This window comes from Nanorana parkeri, unplaced genomic scaffold (genome assembly GCF_000935625.1).
Source record: "Nanorana parkeri isolate BGI_ZX_2015 unplaced genomic scaffold, ASM93562v1 scaffold388, whole genome shotgun sequence".
In the NCBI taxonomy this organism is placed as follows: Eukaryota; Metazoa; Chordata; class Amphibia; order Anura; family Dicroglossidae; genus Nanorana; species Nanorana parkeri.
The window spans coordinates 1,121,866-1,143,390 of record NW_017306656.1 but is presented as its reverse complement, the minus strand read 5'-3'; the positions used below and the strand labels follow the sequence as shown (position 1 = coordinate 1,143,390).

The following is a 21,525-nucleotide window of genomic DNA, read 5'->3' as shown; positions in this document are numbered from 1 at the left end:
CAATAGCCAGCCTGCTATTAGCTATTGCAATTTGAAATATCCAATAGCAGGCTGGCTATTGCTCCCAGCATTAAAAAAAAAGTTAAATAAATAAAAATTAAAAATGCAAACAAACAAAAAAAGTTTATAAAATAAAATTAAAAATACCAAAAAAACTTTTTGGTGTGTCATTTTAAATAAACAAAATGTTTATCTTCTGAACAACAGGAGCATACAGCAAAACAAACGCGACCCTTCCCTGTGCTATCCAAAACTAACAAATATTTTTTTTGGCTGGAGTTGCACTTAAAAAATTTACCTGTTCCGACTTGCATACAAATTCAACTTAAGTACAAACCTAAAGTCCCTAACTTGTATGTAACCCGGGGACCGCCTGTATTATAGTCCCAGAGGTAGCCACCACACTCTACTTGTAAGGTAAATGCCCCGGCTGCACATCCACAAAAATATCCATACAAATCCAAAGAAGAAATGGAGGCACTAAGCGGGTCTTGCAGCAGAGGTAAGGGAAAACATCAGCGTTTTATTGTGGAGGTTTCGATGGTCTCCATCACAATGTCTAGAATAAAACACTGTTTTCACTGATCTCCACTGCAAAACATGCAAGTGTCTTTATACTTTAGATGTGTGTCATGTCCTGTTGAAATGTTGATGGGTACAGAATGGTATCACATTGTTTTAAAAATGTAATGTACATGCACATGTAATACACTGTGATCAAGTCATATAATGTCTTTGCTCCTGAGCCCACTACTTCATGTTTACAGCACACTAGTGGGCGTCCTTGTTTCTTGTATGTAAGCAAAGCACTTAACTTTTATTACAGCTGTTAGGAAAGGGATGGTATTTTATCTGTAATTTTAGATTGCTGCCTTTTTTTTAAATCTCCACTTCCCTTAAGTCATATTTCTGCTGTCTTTTCAGTTAAATGTGTTATAAGACATTTTATAACAAATTTGCCAAATCAGACAGATTAATATTTCTTTCAGGCAGTGCAAGAGACTCTACTGTGGTGAGTTTAATCAGCTGAATGCCACTGGCATTTTTACTGATGATATACTACTGTTCAAGCTCTGTTCATGTATTCTAGGGATTCCTCTGGAGTATGTTGCAGTGTTGAATCCGTTTCATAAACACATTTACAAAGTTATCAGTTTGGCCATCAGGAAGCCCTTGGGTAAAGCAACCAGGAGGCTCATGTTATTGTAACTACCACAAAGGAACTTAAAATCTCATAAAGCTTATGTCTATACCAAGAATAAATTAAAGCTTGTTATTTTTCTGGTATTCCATTTGTACTTTTTTTTTGGGGGGGGAAATGTAAGCTGAAATAAAAAGTTTACTGATGAACTGATTACAGTGCATCTAAAGCAAAAACATAGTAAAGATAGTTATATTTGTCACCAGGACAGGAATAGAGGGGAAATATTCCAATAGGCACACCCTTTCTGGGTCCAGCTGTTGAAGTGGATATCCTCTCACTTTTGGTTTTGTCTAAAGGTGGCCATACACCTTACAATTATTGTTAGATTCCTTTTGTCCAGTCATCGAAAATATGTTTGATTTCCGCTGGAATACCCCATCATGCACAGACCAATGTAGATTTAAATTATCATTCGTTAGCAATACTAACTGGCCGAATTTAGTCGATTGAGAGAACAGATTTTCATTTGCCCATGTGCAGTTTTCATGTTGCCATTTTTTTCCCGTACAAAAACGCCACTAATCTATCGATTTTCGTACGATTCGAAAAAAAGTTTTCTAGTTTGCCTGATGGACGAAATTCGGCCAGTGGTACAGTAATTGTGATCATTGACTTCCCATCAACTGGCCGATTATCGCACGAAAACCAGAATCATATAGTTTTACTTAAAGTTTACATACCCGTCAGAATGTTTAAGATGTTTTCTATTTTTGTAAGAAAACATGAGTTATCACACATTTTTTTTGCTTGAAATCTTCCCAAAGTGACTTATTGATCTTGAGGTCAAGGAGATTGTGATCGACCTTCACTTTTTTTCTGCTGCAACCAGTTAGTTTAACTTAGTCTTTCGTTTCAGATCATAGTTGTAAAGTCCAATGCTCAGCTTCTGTGCTGATATAATGCAAATTTTATTCCAGTATTTTCTGATAATTATGCTGCATTCCTCTTGCCATCAGTTTTGACTAAGTTCCCTTCGCTTCTGTAGCTCACAGGGAACAGCAGAGATCAACTTCCATGTTTTTCAGTAGGGATGATGTGCTTTTCTTTATAAGCCTTGTTGACTAACAAACATAGGGGAGAATTTATCAAAACTTAAGCAGACAAAATCTGGAGCAGTTTTGCACTGCAACCAATGAGCTTTTCTGTCTCCTTTTCAAATTTTACCTGAGCAAACTGAAGAGAGCTGCTAATTGGTTGCCATGGGCTCAAAGATTTTGTCTGCTCCAGTTTATATAAATTCCCCTCAAAGTATTTATGATTGTTGCCATAAAGTTCTGTTTTAGCCTTATCACACCAAATGATTTGGAAATGTACCAAAAGTTTTGAGACTTCTCTAGGTACTGTTTGGCATATTGTAATCAGACTGGGTTCAGGCATTAAAAGAGAGCAGAGCTGCGCTGCGGCCGGTAAAGATCCCGACAATATTTTCGGGATCCACCCCACTGCCTGATTGACAGCTGGCTCTGCCTCTCTAGTGGGAGAGGCAAGGAAAAAATCGGGAACTGAGTGATCAGCGGTATGCAATCGCTATGTTCTTAATCAATAGAGGCAACGTGTCACTCTTCGCCTCTAGTTATGGGGATGAGTGTATTTCACTCTCCCAATAATTCTCCTTTTATTTTTACCTACATCATTAAGGGGTTAAAAATATATGAAAATTAGTCCTAGTTAATAAGTTAACAACAGATATGTACTAATGCTGCTAAATTTGGCCTGGGCATCATGGGAGAATTTTATTGTTACTGTAGAACTAAGTAACCTGTATATTGTAAATGTGTCGGGAACATATGCTCTTATAAACAAAACTGGTCTATATTTATCAATAAGGCATATGTTTTCACCTGATTTGTATTAAATGTGACTTACACCCTCATTGTGCTGTGCACACCATAATTGCATAAAATAACAGTTAAAATCCAAGATTTTGATCCTGTTCCAAAAGAAAAAAATATTAATTTAAAGCCCCTGTAGAAAATTACAATTCATCACGCAGCACAGCTTGATCAGAAAGTGGGGAAAGTAAAATGTTATTCCAAGTAATAAGCCTGTTCTTTTATGGCTACAGCTTCAGTGTTTTTTTCTTTGTGTTTACCGGTACAGATGTTAATTTAATTTTTTATTTGTGTGCATTCATGATTGCAAGTTGTTGTCATATGTCAAAATAATTTTATCTGATTCACAGTGCTGGCTTTCACATAGCGTAGGAATATAGAGTGCTGCCTTTGGGGATACATTTTGTGTTATTAATGACAGGTGCACGGTTTTGTTCAAGAGAAATAGCACACCATAACATAATGTTTTTTTCTCATTTCTTTCTGGTATGAAAGGTATCTATTAAAGTTATATTAATGAGATTCATGGCCATCAGCAAACAGAATGGCCCATAATGGGCTAGCTGGTAGCATATTGGACACAGGACATTGATCCATGAAACAACATTGCATTATTCTGATCATTCCTATTTCATTTTATTGACATAATAACTTAAAATTAAATATATCAAAAACTGTCTTTAGCCCACATTCACACCTGCATGTTCCGGGAATGCACATCACGTTCGTGTGTGTTCATGTTCTGCATTTGCCACACTTCCCCTTAAAGTTCAGTGGGGCATTGCAAAAGGGCCAAAAAAAAGCTCATGTAGCAAATCTTGCAACATGCTTTTCATGTTTTGGCTTCCGCCTTGGTGCACATTTTAATGTTCGCAAGTGCGGAGGAAAAACGTGCATCTTCCTTGCCATGTTTTGGGGTGCCATTAGAAATGGCACTGCAAGTGCTTTTTGCCACATTTCCATCAAAGCTTATGTTTTTGTGTGTTTTGCGCGCTTTCATGAAATGTGCTGCTGCAAATGTGGCCTTAGCATTACAAAATGTTATGTACTGGTGTAAGTGTTTTTATGCATTTGTGTAATTTTAGCTGCTTTTTTCATTTGAATATACCCGTATATGGATATACTCACACGGTCTGTAGTACATTTATATCGTTTTGTAACAAACACTATAAACAAGTGCTCATACACAAACCACGTTTACCCTTTCAGTTTTACACGGTCATTCCAAGGCAAGGTGGAAACTGATTTGTGGGTGTGTGAAAATAACATTTCTCACCGTCATCTTGACGTATAAAGTGACTTTTTGCAGATTTACTAATTTTTCTGTTGCTGTCTTCACCTATTAGCAAGGTTCTTGCACTGTAGCACACCTGATTGGCCCTTTTCTGAACATTGCAGTACAGCAGCTTGCAAGAGACTGATGCCTAGTTGACTAGTCAGATATTTATTCTGATTAAAATAATACATTAAATTATGTGATTATGATTACAGAGCTGCAATCATTTCTGCTTTTTATATCTGCCTGTAGTTGAGCTTTAACCAGGCCCCACAAGAACAACATTTTCTCAACCAGAAAATGTAGTGTTTTGCGTTTGTAAAAATGTAATACATTACTAAGATACTCCAGGACGACTTGTTAAATGAGACATTCTTCTAGTTGGATGCATCTACACTGCAATGTGACTTGTAATTTTTACTATTGCAAAATTGATCTTAATTTTATTTTAAAATGTACCTTTACCACACAGCATAGCTAATGATCGCATGTGCATGGCCCAGTTTAAAGTGGTTGCTTATCCCAGGAACTTTCTGCCATTATTTTTCTGTTTTCTGCTCCGATGATTCTGCAGTAAATCATCTAAATGTCATTGAGTAGATCCATTTGTGTGGCATTATTTCCTTTCTAGCATGACTATATAAACAACATAATAGTATTGTGGAAATCATTCCAGTAAATTTTTTTGACTAGTTTTTCAGGATACGAAATATATATTCAATTGACTGTTTTTCCCCCCACTAAGTATAGTTTGAAGTGATAAGTTAAGTAATGAAATTTAGAGAAGCAATTATTGTGATGTAAACCAAAAGTAAATTCATCATCATTCTTTAAGGCATATTCAACACTATTTTCCCTGCCACATTATGCTAACATGAATGGATTAAATGATCCCTAGTACAGGGCTACATATAGATCATTGAATCCATTCATGTTAGCAGAGTATAATTGTAAATGTATTGTCTGCACTGTATGAGCAGTGTGTACTCTATATGTAGAACATATAGAGTATATACTGCGAATACATCTAATACAGTGCAGAGAATACATTTACAATTAAACTTTGCAGCATAATAGTGTGTGTGTGTCCCTTGCCCTCACTCACTGTGCCAGAGAGAGCAGCGGCGAGTCAGCGCTGGTCCAGTGGGAGGAGCTCCAGGTGGGGTCCTAATTTAGCTGGCTCAGAGGTGCCGGCCAGCTAAATTAGAATCCCACCTGTAGCTCCTCTCGCCGGACCAGCGCTGACTTGTCAAAATGCCCTGTATTGGGCCCAATTCCGATGCTGGCATCGGTATCGGGACATCCCTAATTGTAACATATTACAATAGGATGTGTTGTGTGCACTTTTTTGCAAATTGCATTGCAATTCTGTGAGATTTAGCTGCGTTAGGCAGCTCGCAAAATGAAATCACAGAGGTGTGAACTTGGACTTACAGTTCTGAATCCCAAATAGTTTTTTTTTACTTTGTATTTTTGCATAGAAATTCTTTAAATGTATTTTTCAGTTATTATTATTATTATTACATAGTATTTATATAGCGCCAACAGTTTGCGCAGCGCTTTACAATATAAGGAAGACATTACAGTTATAATACAATTCAAGACGATGGTAAGGAGGGCCCTGCCCCTGAGGGCTTACAATCTAAAAGAGGAGGGGGAAATGATACATGAGGTAGCTGTGGGAATGAATTATGTGAGAATGTGAAGGTTCAGTGGTTAGGATGTTAAGATGTTTGTTCTGATCCTCACCCTACAGTGGTCTGCAGAGATCTCAGTAACACACCACACAGGACAAGCCTCCTCACACAGATTTGTGTTGCAAGGAGAGGGAGGTGTGTTTGACCACGACTGTGTGAATCACTGATGATACTGGATCTAACTCAGCTGGCCATTAGACTGCACAGTTATTCTAATGGCAGTCTGGCTGCATATCTATTACTTGGGGCTTTAAAATAGACTTTTTGTAATCTTATTTTGGCCATTGTGTTTTATCAGTTGACTTGTAGTAAATTGGACTGGATAAAATAAAACTTGGTTATATATTTGTAAAGTTAAAAGCATTTTTGCAGTGTTTGCTTTTAGTACCATGTTGACTGTTTGAAAGATAAATCATGTTCCATAAAGCTTTTGATCTCTAGGAAAGGAGAACTGTGTCAGACATTGTACTTCTCTAGAAGAATGCAGAACGGTTTCTCAGAATGAAGATTCATATTTGGATGATTGCATCCCTATTCCTAATTGCTCCCATATCTCCTCTACCTGAACAACCACCCTTTTGCAAGCAATTAGTTAAAATGACACTAAATTCAGGAGTCAAAAACGAAAAATGCATTCAAGCACCTTTTCTATTAACAAAAATGTGTCTTATTTGTGTATCACTCGACTGTAGATCCTCAAATCATCTCTGAATTCTTGCTGACACTGTCCTTCCTTCTGGAGGGTGGCTACTTGTGTTCCCCATGGTCCCTGTGTGTGTCGTAAAGTAGCCACCGCTCCAAACTCAAGTAATGGACTATAATCTCAGGTTTAGCTTACTAATTTGTATTGAGATTGTAGTCCATCATGGGAGTGAGCTTGGAGCAGTGGCTACTTTACAACACACACAGGGCCCTTGGGGAACGAAAGTAGTCACCCTCCAGAAGGAAGGACAGTGCCCGCATGAATTCGGAGATGATTTTCGGATTTGAATGGAGGATCTACAGCCGAGTGATACAAAAATAAGTAACTTTTTTGTTAATAGTTAATGTACTTGGATGCAATGTTAAGATTAACTTCTGAGTTTAGTGTCACTTTAAATAGATATTCTTTATATTATGCCCTTTTTATTTTATGGTACATTTAATTTCTGTAGAACTATGTCTGGTTTCTAAAAAAGGTATTGAATGTTATCTGTAATAGGTTGGAGTACTGAACATTATCATGAATGGCTGTAAAACAATGACATTGAAAAGCATTTGTATGTTATGGCCATGGGGTTCTCAAGTGCAGTTATTCATTTATTGTTTGAAATGTTCTAATTGCTTCCAAAATATTGTTCAAGAGAAGTTTGCAATTCATTTTTTCTAAGCTTCTATAGCATTGTGTATGTGTCTGGCCATGCTTTTTTAATAACTTATTCGATTTTATGCATCTAAGTTGTTCATAAATATTAAAAGTATTGAAAATTCAAAGATCTTTTTATATCCTTGGCGAAGTTCATTAGTATTCAGGGATTGTCTGTTATGTCTCCTGGTGTTTCCACATAGCACATTTTCTGAATTCAATAATGGGAAACTCATAAATGTGTGATATTCATCTTATATTATTTGTAGTTGATAGTGACTGTCATTACATAATCTCCTGTTTGTGCTGACAGCAGTTATATTTTTTATTTTATGAGAACACAAAAGCAGCCATGAAAAAATCAGGCTGTACTTAAATGGAAGATTCTGGCAAAGCATTGGTGGTTATATGCTTAGTTTAGACATTAATGAAAAATTTGAAAGACATTATTGTTCATTCCTCCATAGTGCACATACCTAGTATTAACTCTTTTGGTATGAATCTTTAAGTGACACTAAACTCAGCAGTTAAACCTTAAAAATACATTCAAGTACCTTAAGTATTAACAAAAAATGTATCTGATTTGTGTATCACTCGGCTGTAGAGCCTCAAATCATCTCTGAATTGGTGCTGACACCGATCTTCCTTACGGAGGGTGGCTACTTTTGTTCCCCATGTGTGTGTTGTAAAGTAGCCCCCACTCCACGCTCACTCCTGTGATGTAGTACGATCTCAATACATATTAGTAAACTAAACGTGAGATTGTAGTCCTTCATGGGAGTGAGCTTGGAGTGGTGGCTACTTTACAACACACACGGGGACCATGGGAAACAAAAGTAGCCACCCTCCAGAAGGAAGGACAGTGTCAAGACAAATTCAGAGATGATTTGAGGATCTAAGCCAAGTGATACACAAATAAGATACAATCAGGAGAGAGCGAGGAAAGACAGCCAGGAGACAGAAGAAAGACACACAGCCAGGAGAGAGAGCAAGGAGAGAGAGAGAGCGAGGAGAGTGAGCAAGGAAAGACAGCCAGGAGAGAAAGAGCGAGGGAGTTTTTTGTTTCCGTTGGTAGATCTCATGTAGCTTGTCATTTGAAAAGTAGATCTTAACACAAAAAATGGTGGGCACCCCTGCTGTAGCGCCTCGTGGCAATTTTTTTTGTAAAGTATACACTATGCATATATTTTGTAGTTAAATAACATTGGAGTTAATCACAATGTATAACAAATCATATGGAGTTAATTACAACTTTCCAGATGAAGGACTGCATATTCAGCCAATCAGCTCACGCGTAACAACCGAATGGACTTTGCATCGTGACGCGTGGGTTTATACGCACGAGCCGATTGGCTGAAGATAAAATTCTTCATCTCAACACGTTCAGCTATGCGAGCTCTTACAAGCTGACATGCGGGAGTGATAAGGACATGACACGCTGCACACGAAGGCACCACGCCACCGCTTCGCGTGCAGTGTGCCACAGCCTTTAGGTCGTCCGAGATTTTAGCACAGTGTTGAAATCTCTTGTAGACAATTACATTCTACATGTTATTATTAAAACAAAATTCCGCACTCAGGGTTCCTATAATTAAGTGGAAATATTAAGCTGCTATGCTCCGAGCTTATTCACTCTTCAATGATATGTAAACTTTTGCGCTCTACATACTGCATGCTCTATTTTTTTTGCTCAATAGATCGGGAGGTGAGTGAACACGTACCGGCGTTCGCTCATCTCTCGATCCTGTCACGGCTCTCAGCAGTATCTCGCGGTATACTGTGGCGTCTCAGTATACCGCGAGCTGTAGCTCGCGGTATACTGAGCTTAGGGTGACGGGAGGACGATAGTTTGTGTCCTCCCGTTACCCTAAGGAGAACTATGTGGAAAAGCCCTGACCCCATAGTTCTCCTGTTAAGTAGGATTTTTTTTTTAAACTTGATGCCTTGAAAGCTAAACTCTAAGCAGATATTGTCTAAATACAGGAGACATGTATTCTTTCTTCATCCAGTGAGGAACTTTGGTTCTGTGCAGGAGCTTCCTGTAATAAGAACCAGTAAATGCTGCTCTTTCTCTATGTGCAATGTTACTGGTCTTGTATCCCCCCTTCCTGCATTTTTCTGCAGGCAGTCTGCATTGAGAGCTTAACTTAACAAACTGAAAAGGGAAGCCGACTTTTTGCCAAGCCAAATGCTTCAGATTCTGTCTACTCCGGCTTGCTCAATTCCCCCCACTATACTTTCCTTGTAACATACTATTTTTTTTCCATTAGCTTTCTATACGTTTCTTCAGGGATAAAAGATGCAGTGGTTAACTATTAAAGCCACATCAATTTTTTGGTGATATCTTTCTTTTGCAGCATTTTAGTAATTTAGTTAGTGAGATGGTACCATTTTTAAACACTGGCCAGTGTGTGGAGTGCTGCTGCTGTATTGTCAACATTTTAGTTTATTAAACCCAAAAGAAGAAAATGTAATATTTTGCAGTTTACCAATCCCTAAATGTAGTGGATGCATTAGGTTTTTTTGTTTCCTTTTATTTCCACCTGGAGATTCGGTCAGTAAATCTATTCAGCTTCCTGTAACGGACCAAGCTGTCCAACAAACGTGGCAGATAGAGGGCTGGGACAAACCATTTAACACAGGTGTGCTCACCATGGTCAGCTTTTATTAATTTATATAAAACCTTTATCCAAAAAGGGAAAAAATGCTGTTGCCGTAATTGCTTAAAAAAGTGTTAGCTGGAGTTTAAATTTAATAAATTAGTCAAGGCCCTCTGCTACTGCATCTAAATCTGCTACTGCATATATCACTACCCTTTCTACAGGGTGACAACGCTGCTGTCCAAGGGTTGCTCTGTTACTCCCCTATAGAGTGGGACCACCCTAGGATAGGAAGTGTGTTGCTGGCTCTATCACCAGGTGAAAATAAAGGAATTAAGCATGAAAAAAATAATGCAGCCTCCAAATTTAAGGATCGGTAAACTTCAATATATTACATTTTTATTTTTGGGTGTAGATCAATTTAATTTATCAGATTGTTTTAGATCAGAATTTAATTTATTTTAGTTTGTTTGTTTTTTTTAGTTGGCTTTTACCTTGAGACTTGTTACTGAATACTGAGCCTTACATTGTCACACTGGCAGCAGGATTTTTGAAGCATGCATTGAAACTGCTTTTGTGTTGACTGCATTTCATCAATCTTTATAAATCTGTAATTGCCTTGAAAATGTATGCTTTTTAGAAGCTTGTCTAGTGAAGTATTTTCCCTGTTATGTTGTTTTTTTAATTTTTACTTTGAAAAAAATAAAACCTTTGTAAGTAGATGAAATGCATTTTAAAGGTCAGGTATATTCTTAGGTACAGTTATAGTTGGGTACAATTGCAACTTAAAAGTAAATGTGTTTTTTGGGGAAAGTTTAGTTAAAAGCACCTTTCAATTAATTTTGCCTTTCTGAAATCTTTTCATTGTTTTAACTTTAGACTTCCTTTTCTTTTGCTTTTGCTAGAAGGAGCAGTCAGCTGCAATGCTTCATCTGAGCGGATAGCTTTTGGATTGCCACCCTTACTGGCTTCATGCCATGGGGCAGCAAATATGTGCAATACACACTTATTATCTGAAGTGAAGATGAAGAAAAGAGGATTGAGTCAATATATCCATCAACATAACTTCTTTCTGGGTTTGTTAGGGAAGGTAGGAAATTGAGGCAATGAGAGCGCAAATCCTGGGAGTGTAAAGGGTGTAGGGACACCCAGTGTCTATGTGTTACAAGTAGAAAGAACAAAAAAATCAAAAAATTGGAGACTTACTTGAGGAGCTGAGGGTCCTGACAAGGGGGGCCCCAATGGGGTTCTGGCGCTGCTAGACGTATTCGGTGTATCCCAGGGTTGAAAGGATAAATGAAAAACCAATTTGAACTAAGTGCTGTGTGTCCCGAGGGGGCTGGTGGAGAGGCTGCCTCTAGTCTTGATCGCAGTGTTTTTAGGACGTGATGGAGTAGAAGTGACAGAAAGCTGGGGAAGAACGTGCACGGGGCGCTGGTGAAGGAGCGACGCGTTTCGAGGTGATCCTCTTTCTCAAGCTCAAAAGGAAAGGTTTACACTCCCAGTATTTGCGCTCTCATTGCCTCATTTCCATGTTCACAGTTTTCTCCCCTGTTCTTAGAGCAGCAATCCTCATCGACCATACCCACACATATCCCACACTCCCAAGAGAGCGCTGTGTCTTTTTTCCGTTTGTAGGGAAGGTATGAAAATACTACCTTCGATTGGCAGGCTTTTATAGAATAAAAAGAGACTAAGATTATTGGTGCAGTTTAGGTATTTTATGCATGGTATTTACCCTAAGACTGCTGCTGGATGCAACCATCTTGGATGTGTCGTCAGCAGCCCCAGCAGACTCTAAGCTGTCACTGAGTTGATACACACTGGTATTGTAGGCATTTGAGGGGATGGACATAAGAGCTGGGCCAGTACAGACAGTAATTAGACAGTCCCAGAAGAGAGAGCTATGATGTATAAAGAAAGGGGGGGGAGGGGGCTTTGCTAGGTAATTGACTCTCGAAGTGGTCATATTTTCTAGCAAGTTTAAAGTGTATTTTCACCTTTGCAGCCAAATTGGGAAAACATCTACTACATGCTTCTCATTCAGGTAACATAAGTAAAAACAAATAAAGTGCTGCTTGCACAAAACAAGCTCAATTCTAGAGAAATGTTCTCTTTTCTGAATGTCCTTCTGAAATGCAAGGGTGGTGGGAAGATGTTAACATAATTAACTCTGTCTGTACTGTGCTGGCAGTTCTCAGTATGAGTTATAAGCTAGATTTGAACAATGTCTGCCTTAACAAAGGGTTAAAGATCTAGAAGCATTGTAAGTTAACGAGGGGGGGCGGGGGGCTCAGTGATTCTCTAGTATTTCTATGGGGATAGTCAAGAGTTTGTTACTAAAAATTGAGAGAGAAGCTTGCAAAGGCCTGCTACACAGACCAGACGCATCTAAAAGATTTTTATTTTTTTTTGTATGGTGAGTGAATAGGAACACACAACAAATATATAGAGGGGGTTTCTCCATGTTGACTGCAAAAGTAGAAATACCCTTTAAGGACATATTGCAAGTGAATATAAAAACATTTATGGAAAAGTGAAATACTGCAAATATGCATTTAAAATACTTGATCTTTCTGCGCTTTTACCTGCAGTTTTCAGTTGGCGACAGGGTCTAGTTAAGACAAAGTAAATGCACAGTGCTTAAAGGAAAACTCTGCTTTTATCAAAAAAAGAATATAGAACAGGGGTGCCCACATTTTTACTTCTGGAGATCTACTTTTCAAATGACGAGCTCAATGAGATCTACCAGCGAAAAAACACCATTAATTAGAAAACAAACACATTAAAGTCCTTACTAGGACTACTGTCTCTTTCTCCTTTCTCACTCTGGGCCGGTTCACACCACAAAGTCGGAGTTCCAGAGCGTTCGGCCTCTGGAACTTACGCTGGCCGGCTCCCTGCATTTGCCCGCCATGTGATCGGCCACACCGCCACACAAGGACTATTTTTGCAGATCACACTGGACCGGAACAGGGGGGGGGGGGTGGTGGTGTCGGCGTGGCTGCAGTGCCATTGACTTCAATGCACCGCCACGCCCCTGAACGCAGGGAGCTGGTGTTCTTTCAAAGTTTGTGACTAGGTTGGAATGTGTGACCGGTTACATGGTCATACATTTTAACATAAGCCTGCCAAGTTTTTCGGTGGTGGAATGTGTGACCGCCAATAGGTCAAGAATTCCAGCGCTGATCGGTCCTGAAATGTCACTTCTATAGGACTTTGTGGAATGTGAGATCGCATTCACAAAGCCGGATAGAAGTGACATTTGAGGACCGATCAGCTGTTCCAGGGCAGATCGGTTCTCCTGCACATGCGATCTGCGATGCCGATCTGCCCTGGAACAGCTGACAAAGATTTGGAATGCTTGTCCTATTGGCGGTCACACATTCCACCAGCGAAAAACTGGGCAGGATTACGTTAAAATGTGTGACCGGTAACACATTCTAACATAGCCACTAACTTTGATAGAACACTGGGCGGCTTGCGTTCCAGAGTCCGAACGCTCTGGAACGCAGACTTTGTGGTGTGAACCGGCCTTCTCTCTCTCTCCTAGCTCTCTGCTGTCTCTCACCTAGCTCTCTGCTGTCTCTCTTTTCTCTGCTGTCTCTCTTCTCTCTCTCTGCTCTCTTCTGACTGTCTTTTCCTACCTGTACTCCAGCAGCTTTCTGGGTCTCCTCTGAGGTGCTGTGTTCTGTCCTCCCGCGGTGCTCGTGTGGCTGAATGTGCAGACTGGGAGAGGTGTCCCGCCCCTTCCCGTCTGACGGGTTCAGCCACACGAGCACCGTGCGAGGACAGGACACAGGTCAGTGATCCGATCACGATCTACCACTGTTCGCTTTGTGATCGACTGGTAGATCACGATCGACCTAATGGGCACCCCTGATATAGAACATGTCATTTTTGCGCAAGCCATTTTGTAATTTAATGTTATTTAAAAAATCACATTCCATTTTAATCTGGAGCCAATGTAATTTGCTAAAACTGAAAAAACTTAATTGCGACCTGAAGGTGATCTATACAGAATGCCCCCAAAAACATATTTGCCAAAGTACAGTGCCAGAAGCTTTTGCTTCAGTTATCTTTCCTGTGAAACTACAACATTCTCCAGGCAAAGCATGTTATTTCTAGAGAGCATGTCAGAATTAGAGCCTCTGTCCAGATTGTATTACTTTATGTACCTGCTTAAATCTCCCCTCATTTCCTTTGGGGTTTTTATTTTTTTGTGATTGCGTTCAGTGCTTTCCTGTCTTGATGACGACCATTCCCCAAATTTCTTGACCTAGTGTCAGAGTCAGGATGTGAGGGAAAATCCCACCAATAGAGAGAGGTTTAAAAATGCCAGGAAATTTAACTCTCACCATTGTATCTAAACATTTTTTGACAGAGAACTAAGAAATATTCTGAGAAATACATTAGCTGACATATAAAGCAGTACATGTTCTTCACAGTTAATGCATCCATTCACATTAATTATGTTGCTTACAAGGTTGATCTGAAAAAAATCTTTCTGGTTGTGGTATCTGTGTTGGTTTCTGGAACAAAGTCACAGATTCAAATGTAGATTTGAATTTGAGAAGCTTTAGAACTCAATATGGGCAGGCTTAGAATTAAGATCCACCACTGAGAAAGAATACTAACACCGGACATTAAGAATACTTTTTATTGTGGACATAATAAATGATTTATTGGCCAAGGAAAACTTCTTTCCCTGGAAAATGCATCTTGCTCATTATTTACAAGAATGATGCAAATATATGCACCTATCTCTGGATGATAGTTGAAAAACTGTTGCCTCTTTTTTATAGTAAACCTGAATGTATAGAGTCAGTTTAAAACCAAGATATCTTTTCGTAGGATATTTCACCTTATTATTTTATGTAGATAGCACTGTAAAGAAAAATATATTATTACATGGTGGGTTCTGTGGCTTTGCCTATTGTGAATTTAAAGAATCTGGCTTCTGATCTACATTATCATTTGTAGTGTAGACACATTTTCATATACAGAAGGATTATTTCAAAGATGCTGAGCTCTTCCAATATCGTATTAAACAGTCACGATTAACGTGGTTCTACCTCTGCAAATTTTTTATAGATGAAAAGGATTTGCAGTGATAACTAGAAAAGGGGAACATCATATTTATATTCTAACCAGTAATAAACAACACATGGAAACAAATGCTTATTTTCCCTGCGTGTGTATATGTCCTCTCTTGCGTTACAGAAGGCAACAATATACCTTCCTGGACAGAGTTGGCACTGCAAAAGCCATGCACAAAAAAATTCAGATGTTCAATCTAGTCTTTCATGCTATTTATTTAAGATGACTTTTCATGTCATTTTCAATATTAACTTCAATACCGTACTTGAAGAAAGATCCATTAATGTGCAGCTAATCAATATGCATGTTCCTATCCGCTGCCTGTTTATGCATACATCAAAGTGCTCAGCTTCTAGAGCAATTGTTAATATGTTAGACATGCATGTCATTGATCACCTCTAGTTTTAGTTCTCTTCATGACTTTTGCTTTTCAAAGGCTTGTGCTTTAGGTTCTTGTTTTGCAATGCTGGATCCTGACATGTACATATTTGCACCATTGATTTTGATTCTAATAAGTGGTATAAGACATTACAGTCTAGCAAAATCACTACAGAGTACTAAAGAGTGCTACTGCTAGAATTGTGCTGTTGACAGATACTAAAGTTTTAGCTGCGCAGAGCCAAGTCAATTTGTGTGTTTTGCATTTTTGCATACCATATGCTCTGGAGAACCTCCTAGATGCCTGCAATATTTATTGAGTCCATTTTGGTAAATTGTTCTATAACAGATTTCATTAAACCTCCTCCGGCTGCTCAAAGAATGTTTATAGTGCTGCCCACATGGTCTCTGAAGTGTATATTTTGTTCTGTTTTTCCTTTTAAACAACCAACAGGTTGCTATATGTGCTTGTTTTGTACTTTTGTTTACATAATCACAAAGATTGGGAATTAGAAGTTAACGTGTATGTGTAGTCCAAACTTTGCCACCAGAACAAAAAGTAAAGGGAAATTCAAAATTTTAGAGCTATCACCAGAACAAGGAGTGATGGTAAATCTTCCATTAAACCTGTTCCATTGATGGGGAAATTCCCTTCTTTATGTAGAGATTTCCTCTCTGTCTAGGACAGGAATTAAAGGAACATCTACCCATTGGAACACAGGCAGCAAAAACAAATGTAAAATAAACTACTTGAGGTTTTAACTCTTTCCTGCTCTTTCCAAAACAACGTTTTGGCTATACTGTACATGAACTTTAAAAAAAGCTACCAGGTAGACCTGAAAAGTCATACCATCGTTAAATACTTTGAGTGCTAGAAAATGGCATGTATGCAATCTCAAATTACCTTGTGGTGCTTGCGCATACCTTGTTGTTACCTGTGAATGTTTATCACTTCAGTACATGTGTACCTGGTGAGAACCCTAGATTTAGACCCAAGCTGTATATGGGTCCTTCATTTGAGTCAAACACCGTGTTAAGACCTGCAATGCCATGTAACAGTTCAGTACTAGATCCTCTAGTGGCCACTGGGATTCTTACTTTGGATTCCTAAATAATGGGAGTCAGGCTTAGTGTTTACAAAAATGTGGGTCACTTATACAGCCTTGGTCAAGGATCTAGGGTTCTCTCCAGCTACACAATAATGGATTTGGTACTAATCAGACATTTCAAGGTGTCTACACTTTACCATTATTACTAGTTTTCAAATGTTTTATATCCTGAAAGGGTTTACTCTTAATACTTCGCAGAAATGTTGATTTAAAATTATGATCAATGGAAAAAAAACATAAAGGAATAAAATGTTTATTAATGAAGACTAGCTTTTGCAAAGTGCAGTTCATATTTTTTTTTCTCTTTACAATACCATATATTTCTCTAGGAAAAATATCACAAGCAGTGGAATTATTCATGCGTTCCTGTTAATCTGAAAGTAAATTCAATTCCTTTCCAACACATTTTTGTGTTTCCTAGGGACCTGGCGGCACGGAATTGCCTAGTAGGTGAAAATAATACTTTGAAAATCAGTGACTTTGGCATGTCTCGTCAGGAGGATGATGGAATATATTCATCTTCTGGTTTGAAGCAGATCCCTATCAAATGGACAGCCCCGGAAGCTCTCAACTTTGGTAAGAATCAGGCAGTGTTCCATTTTTAACTGAGATCAATGCATGTTATTGATTTGCTGTATCACAATATGTACACATATTAACATGCTTTCAAATATTTATTTCCAAAATGTATTAACTGTATTGAAGACTGCAGATATTAAAGTATTGCATGTTGCTGATCTAGACTTACTACAGTGCACCTGTTTTTCAAAATCATATATAATCTTTAGATTCGGGTAAATACATGATATATGTGACTTGGAAAGAAATTTTGATTGAAGTGGTCGCACTGGCATGTTAGGAATGTTGGATTCTCAAGCTTCACTGTCTCTAGAGTTTACAAAGTTTGGTAGGGGAAAAAAGAAGAAATGAGCTACAGGTGTTTTTTTTTGTTTTTAACTAATACACCGTGTCAAGTGGAACTCCTGCCCAGCTGTCAGAGGCAGAGTTTCCCCTTACTTTGGGAAGATTTACTTTCACTTCCTGTGATGTATTTTAGGGCAGGGGGTGATTCAAAATCTTCCTAAAATACAAATAGACAGCAGCGCAGACTTCAAAGAAGATACAGCCTCCAATCTGTCCAAGTCATGTGTTGGCTTAAGTGTTTTTAAAGTCAAAAGGATGTTAAGCGCTTTCAAATGCTGATCACTTACAATGGATGCTGTTCCTTGATGTTTTAGTTACTGCAGAATCAGCTGATTTCCTGAGCAGTGGTCCTGATATCCTGTTTTAGGGTGACTCCTTTCTCAAACAGACTGCTATGCAGTTACCCTTGTGTGTGCTAGTAAGCTGTGTGTGTCTCTAGTTTATATGACAACTTCAATAAATTAGGATTTTGTTATCCTAAAAGGATTTGGTGTGCTGGTGACATTACTACATATTTAATGATGCTTGCAGCACCATCCAGTCACTGCGAGCACCCCACCTATTACAAGGGACTTTCGGTAAGGAGTGCAACAAGGAAAAGGCTTTTTTTGTTGTTGTTTTTCCCCACAAACAGCAAATCAAGCTACTCTGCTTCCTCCTCCTTTGTCCAAGCTAGGAGATGAACAGTTGCTGGAGTTTGCACTGTTCTATGTGATCTAGTTTTGGAGATGATGTTAAGGGAAGCTGAGCTGAGAGACTTGGAAGCAGCTGTTCAGAAACAGGATGATTGGAAGTATTAGGGCAAAAATATACATTTGTTTGATCTGCATTCATTATTGAAAAAAGTTTGAGTTTAATACTACTTTAGGCTTGTCACAAATTAAATCACAGAGGTATCCTTCAGTAAAAACCACATGTCAAAATTACTGGTTATACTATTAGGTAGATAGAATTCTATACGAATCTTGACCTTTCTTGTAAACAGTTAAGCTTGGCTCTATCCACTCCAGACTGTCTACTGGTTAGGTAGGCAACCCATCCAATTTAAGGAAACTTGTATTAAGAAAATGTGGAAGCTGGCATGACTATGCTTCTAAGGATGCCTGTTAACTGCCATGCTGTTCCAGTGTCTTTTGGTTCTTTATGAGGAACTAACTTTGAACAGTAATGCAGACAAGAAGTGCTGACCTAACCATGACTTCCTGATTTGCATGCATGTTTCATGTCAGTGACTCAGAAAGTACTAGAGACCGCCAGGTAACTAGTAATCTTAGTAGGAGGTCAGAAATGACAGTCTTTGTTTCTCCCTGTAGAGATTGCCTTTAGGGGCAACTTAGGAGATTCTGAAGTAGGCCAAATTAGACTTTTAAAGAAAACATCATGAATAAAATAATAATTTATTCTGTCTCTGAATCTGCTGATTATTTTGCACATGTTTTTTTTTTATTAACTACTAGAACTACTAGTACAAGGGCCCTAAGGGTTAGTTCACACCATATGCAGTGCCTTCCGGTCTTTATTGTTTATATAATATAACATTATTTTGATCGCACCCGACCACACCGCACACACTGTGCCTTGCAATCCCGTGCGGGCAATCGCATTGCGGCCGGAGGGTGTGGTTATGGTGATCTTCACTTCAATGGCCCGTCATGCCCCCTCCAGCCTGGCAAAAAAGTGAGCCGGCCGCAATGCGATGCAGTGCGTTCCACCCAGAATCGGACGGGAACGCACTGCATATGGTGTGAACTAATCCTAATACTGATATATTGTACCCTTTGTCTCTAGGTGAAGCTGTTGTAGCTAACTATGAGCTTCTTGTATATGGCGGCTTAATTGGTATACTGGATACTAATAAAACTGTACCTTCATAAGTACTGTTGGTTGTAGGTAGTGACGTTGGAAATCCCCCGAACATCTGAACTCCAAGCAGAGTTCACAATACTCCTTGTAATGCACACAGTAAGCAGTAGTGTAAGCTGTTTTTCTTGCCTTCCCATTGTACATTGAGTAACCAGTGTGATGCCAATTCACTGTCCTACAAACAGACAGGTGCTGCAGCATTCTGCAAAGCTAAACCAGAAAATAATGATGTTGCATGAGTTTCTCTGCTGTGTTTTTCAGCAATATATTTGTATTATTTAGTACTATCTATTTTCTATACTCTTGTTGCATGGATTGAGGTATTGTAAGTAAGTGCTGGTATTTCTACATACACCAGGTATTACAGGGAAGCCCGCCAGTTGATGTTTTAACAGGCTGTCCTCCCTGTTGCTATTATTTTAATAGTGAACCAGAATGTGGTCACATCACCTAGCCTTCACCTTAATCAATTGCTGAGTGGACATTTCCTTTATTCCATGCAAATTAAGCTTTAAAACAGTGAGAAATAAACATGAACACTTAAAGCCTATCTAAATCCAAAAACAAAAATGTAATATTGCAGCTTACCAGTCCTTTTGGTTTTCTTATTTTTAAGTTTTGGGTTTTTTCCCCATTTATTTTTACCTGGGATTCTGCCAGTATCACACTTTCAGTCCTGGAATGGCCACATTTGTTCACCCTTCTTTGTCAGGACAACAGAAACAGGATAAGTTCACTGAACCCTAGCCTTTTCCTATTCATAACATAGAGAGATGTGGTCCTGTAGTCAATTAAGGCAGCTGGAAACATTGCTAACTATTGTTTGTCAGCACACGCAAGAACCACTGAGCGTTATCGGTTCTAAATGTATCCTTAATAAAAGGTAACACAATATATCAAGAGCTCTGCAGGATAATATTCTGCGTAGTTGCTGCTCATCTTCCTAAGGCAGAAAACGTGAAAAACTGTCAGAGGTCACAGAAAACTAACGGAATGTACAAACATAGAGCCAAAATGAAAGAAAATCAATATGAATGAAACAGATTGTTTTGCAAATCATGCGTGTGCACACTGGATGCCAGTTAACCCTTTAGATGCATCTTCCATTTTAATGTGTACCATTGCATCTTGCCACACGTTTGTCTATACACCTGATCTTTTCTATCAGTTATTCAGTGTTCTTACCCTTTATGTATAGCTTACGGGTAATGTATATTTAGCTTGGATACTATATTTGTGTATTACTGCCATTCTTTGTTCATATATTGTGATGCTCCAGCTTCGTTATATGTTTATTTATACTTCCAACTTATTTTTATGCAAAAATTCAAAAACAAAACTGTCATCACATCACTGCAGGAATACCTGTCAATGGAAATTCTCAGGATAATTTACTGATTTCCTCCTGTACAGCTGTTAACAAGCTGCCATCATGTCATCTGACAATGGATAGGAAGCCCATCTAAAATGTGTTTAATTACATAGAATCTTCTTTCGTTAGGGAAGGAATGCCATGTTATCTTCTGTATTCTACGCTCTGTAGTTCTTGGCATTTACTTATTTTTCATGAGTTCCACTAGTGGCCTGTAACTGGCACCTTATGTAGAAGATTGATTGTAGAAGAAGATTCAGAATGATAACATTGTCTTTACATCTGTTAATTTCAGCCACCTAACTCTTCTGATGTTTGAATGTGATTGGAAGATCCGTCCATTTGTAATGATAGCAAAATGTGTTGGATGTAGAAGCTATACATCTACACCAGGGGCACCCACAATTTTTCATCTGGAGATCTACTTTTCAAATGACGAGCTCAATGAGATCTACCAATGAAAAAACACCTGAATTCAGCGGCGGGAGGGGGCGTGGTGGTGCATTGAAGTCAATTGTACCGCAGCCAGGCACCGCAGTCAGGCCCCTCGCTCACAGTGCGATCGCCTGCACCGGGAACCCAGGCACTGCGAGCACTATTTTTGCAGATCGCACTGGACCAGAATGCAGGCACTAATGTGCCTGCGTTCCGGGTGCGGGCGATCGCACTGTGGGCGGGGGGCATGGCTGCGGTGCAATTGACTTCAATACAACCCCACACCCCCTCCACCCCTGAATGCAGGGAGTCGGCCGGCTTACATTTCAGTGGGTCCTAGAGACCCCGGCGTCCTGTCCTCCCGTGGTGCTCGTGTGGCCGACGTTGCAC

General features: G+C 39.0%; 1 protein-coding gene across 1 annotated transcript in view; it reads left to right on the top strand.

Annotated features, from left to right (window-relative positions):
* The window catches only part of FER (FER tyrosine kinase), a 153,183-nt gene that overhangs the window by 111,513 nt on the left and 20,145 nt on the right, over positions 1 to 21,525 (top strand). The window contains exon 16 of the mRNA XM_018559316.1: positions 16,963 to 17,117. Within this exon, the coding sequence (XP_018414818.1) occupies positions 16,963 to 17,117 (155 nt within the window). The remainder of the gene's footprint in view (positions 1 to 16,962; positions 17,118 to 21,525) is intronic.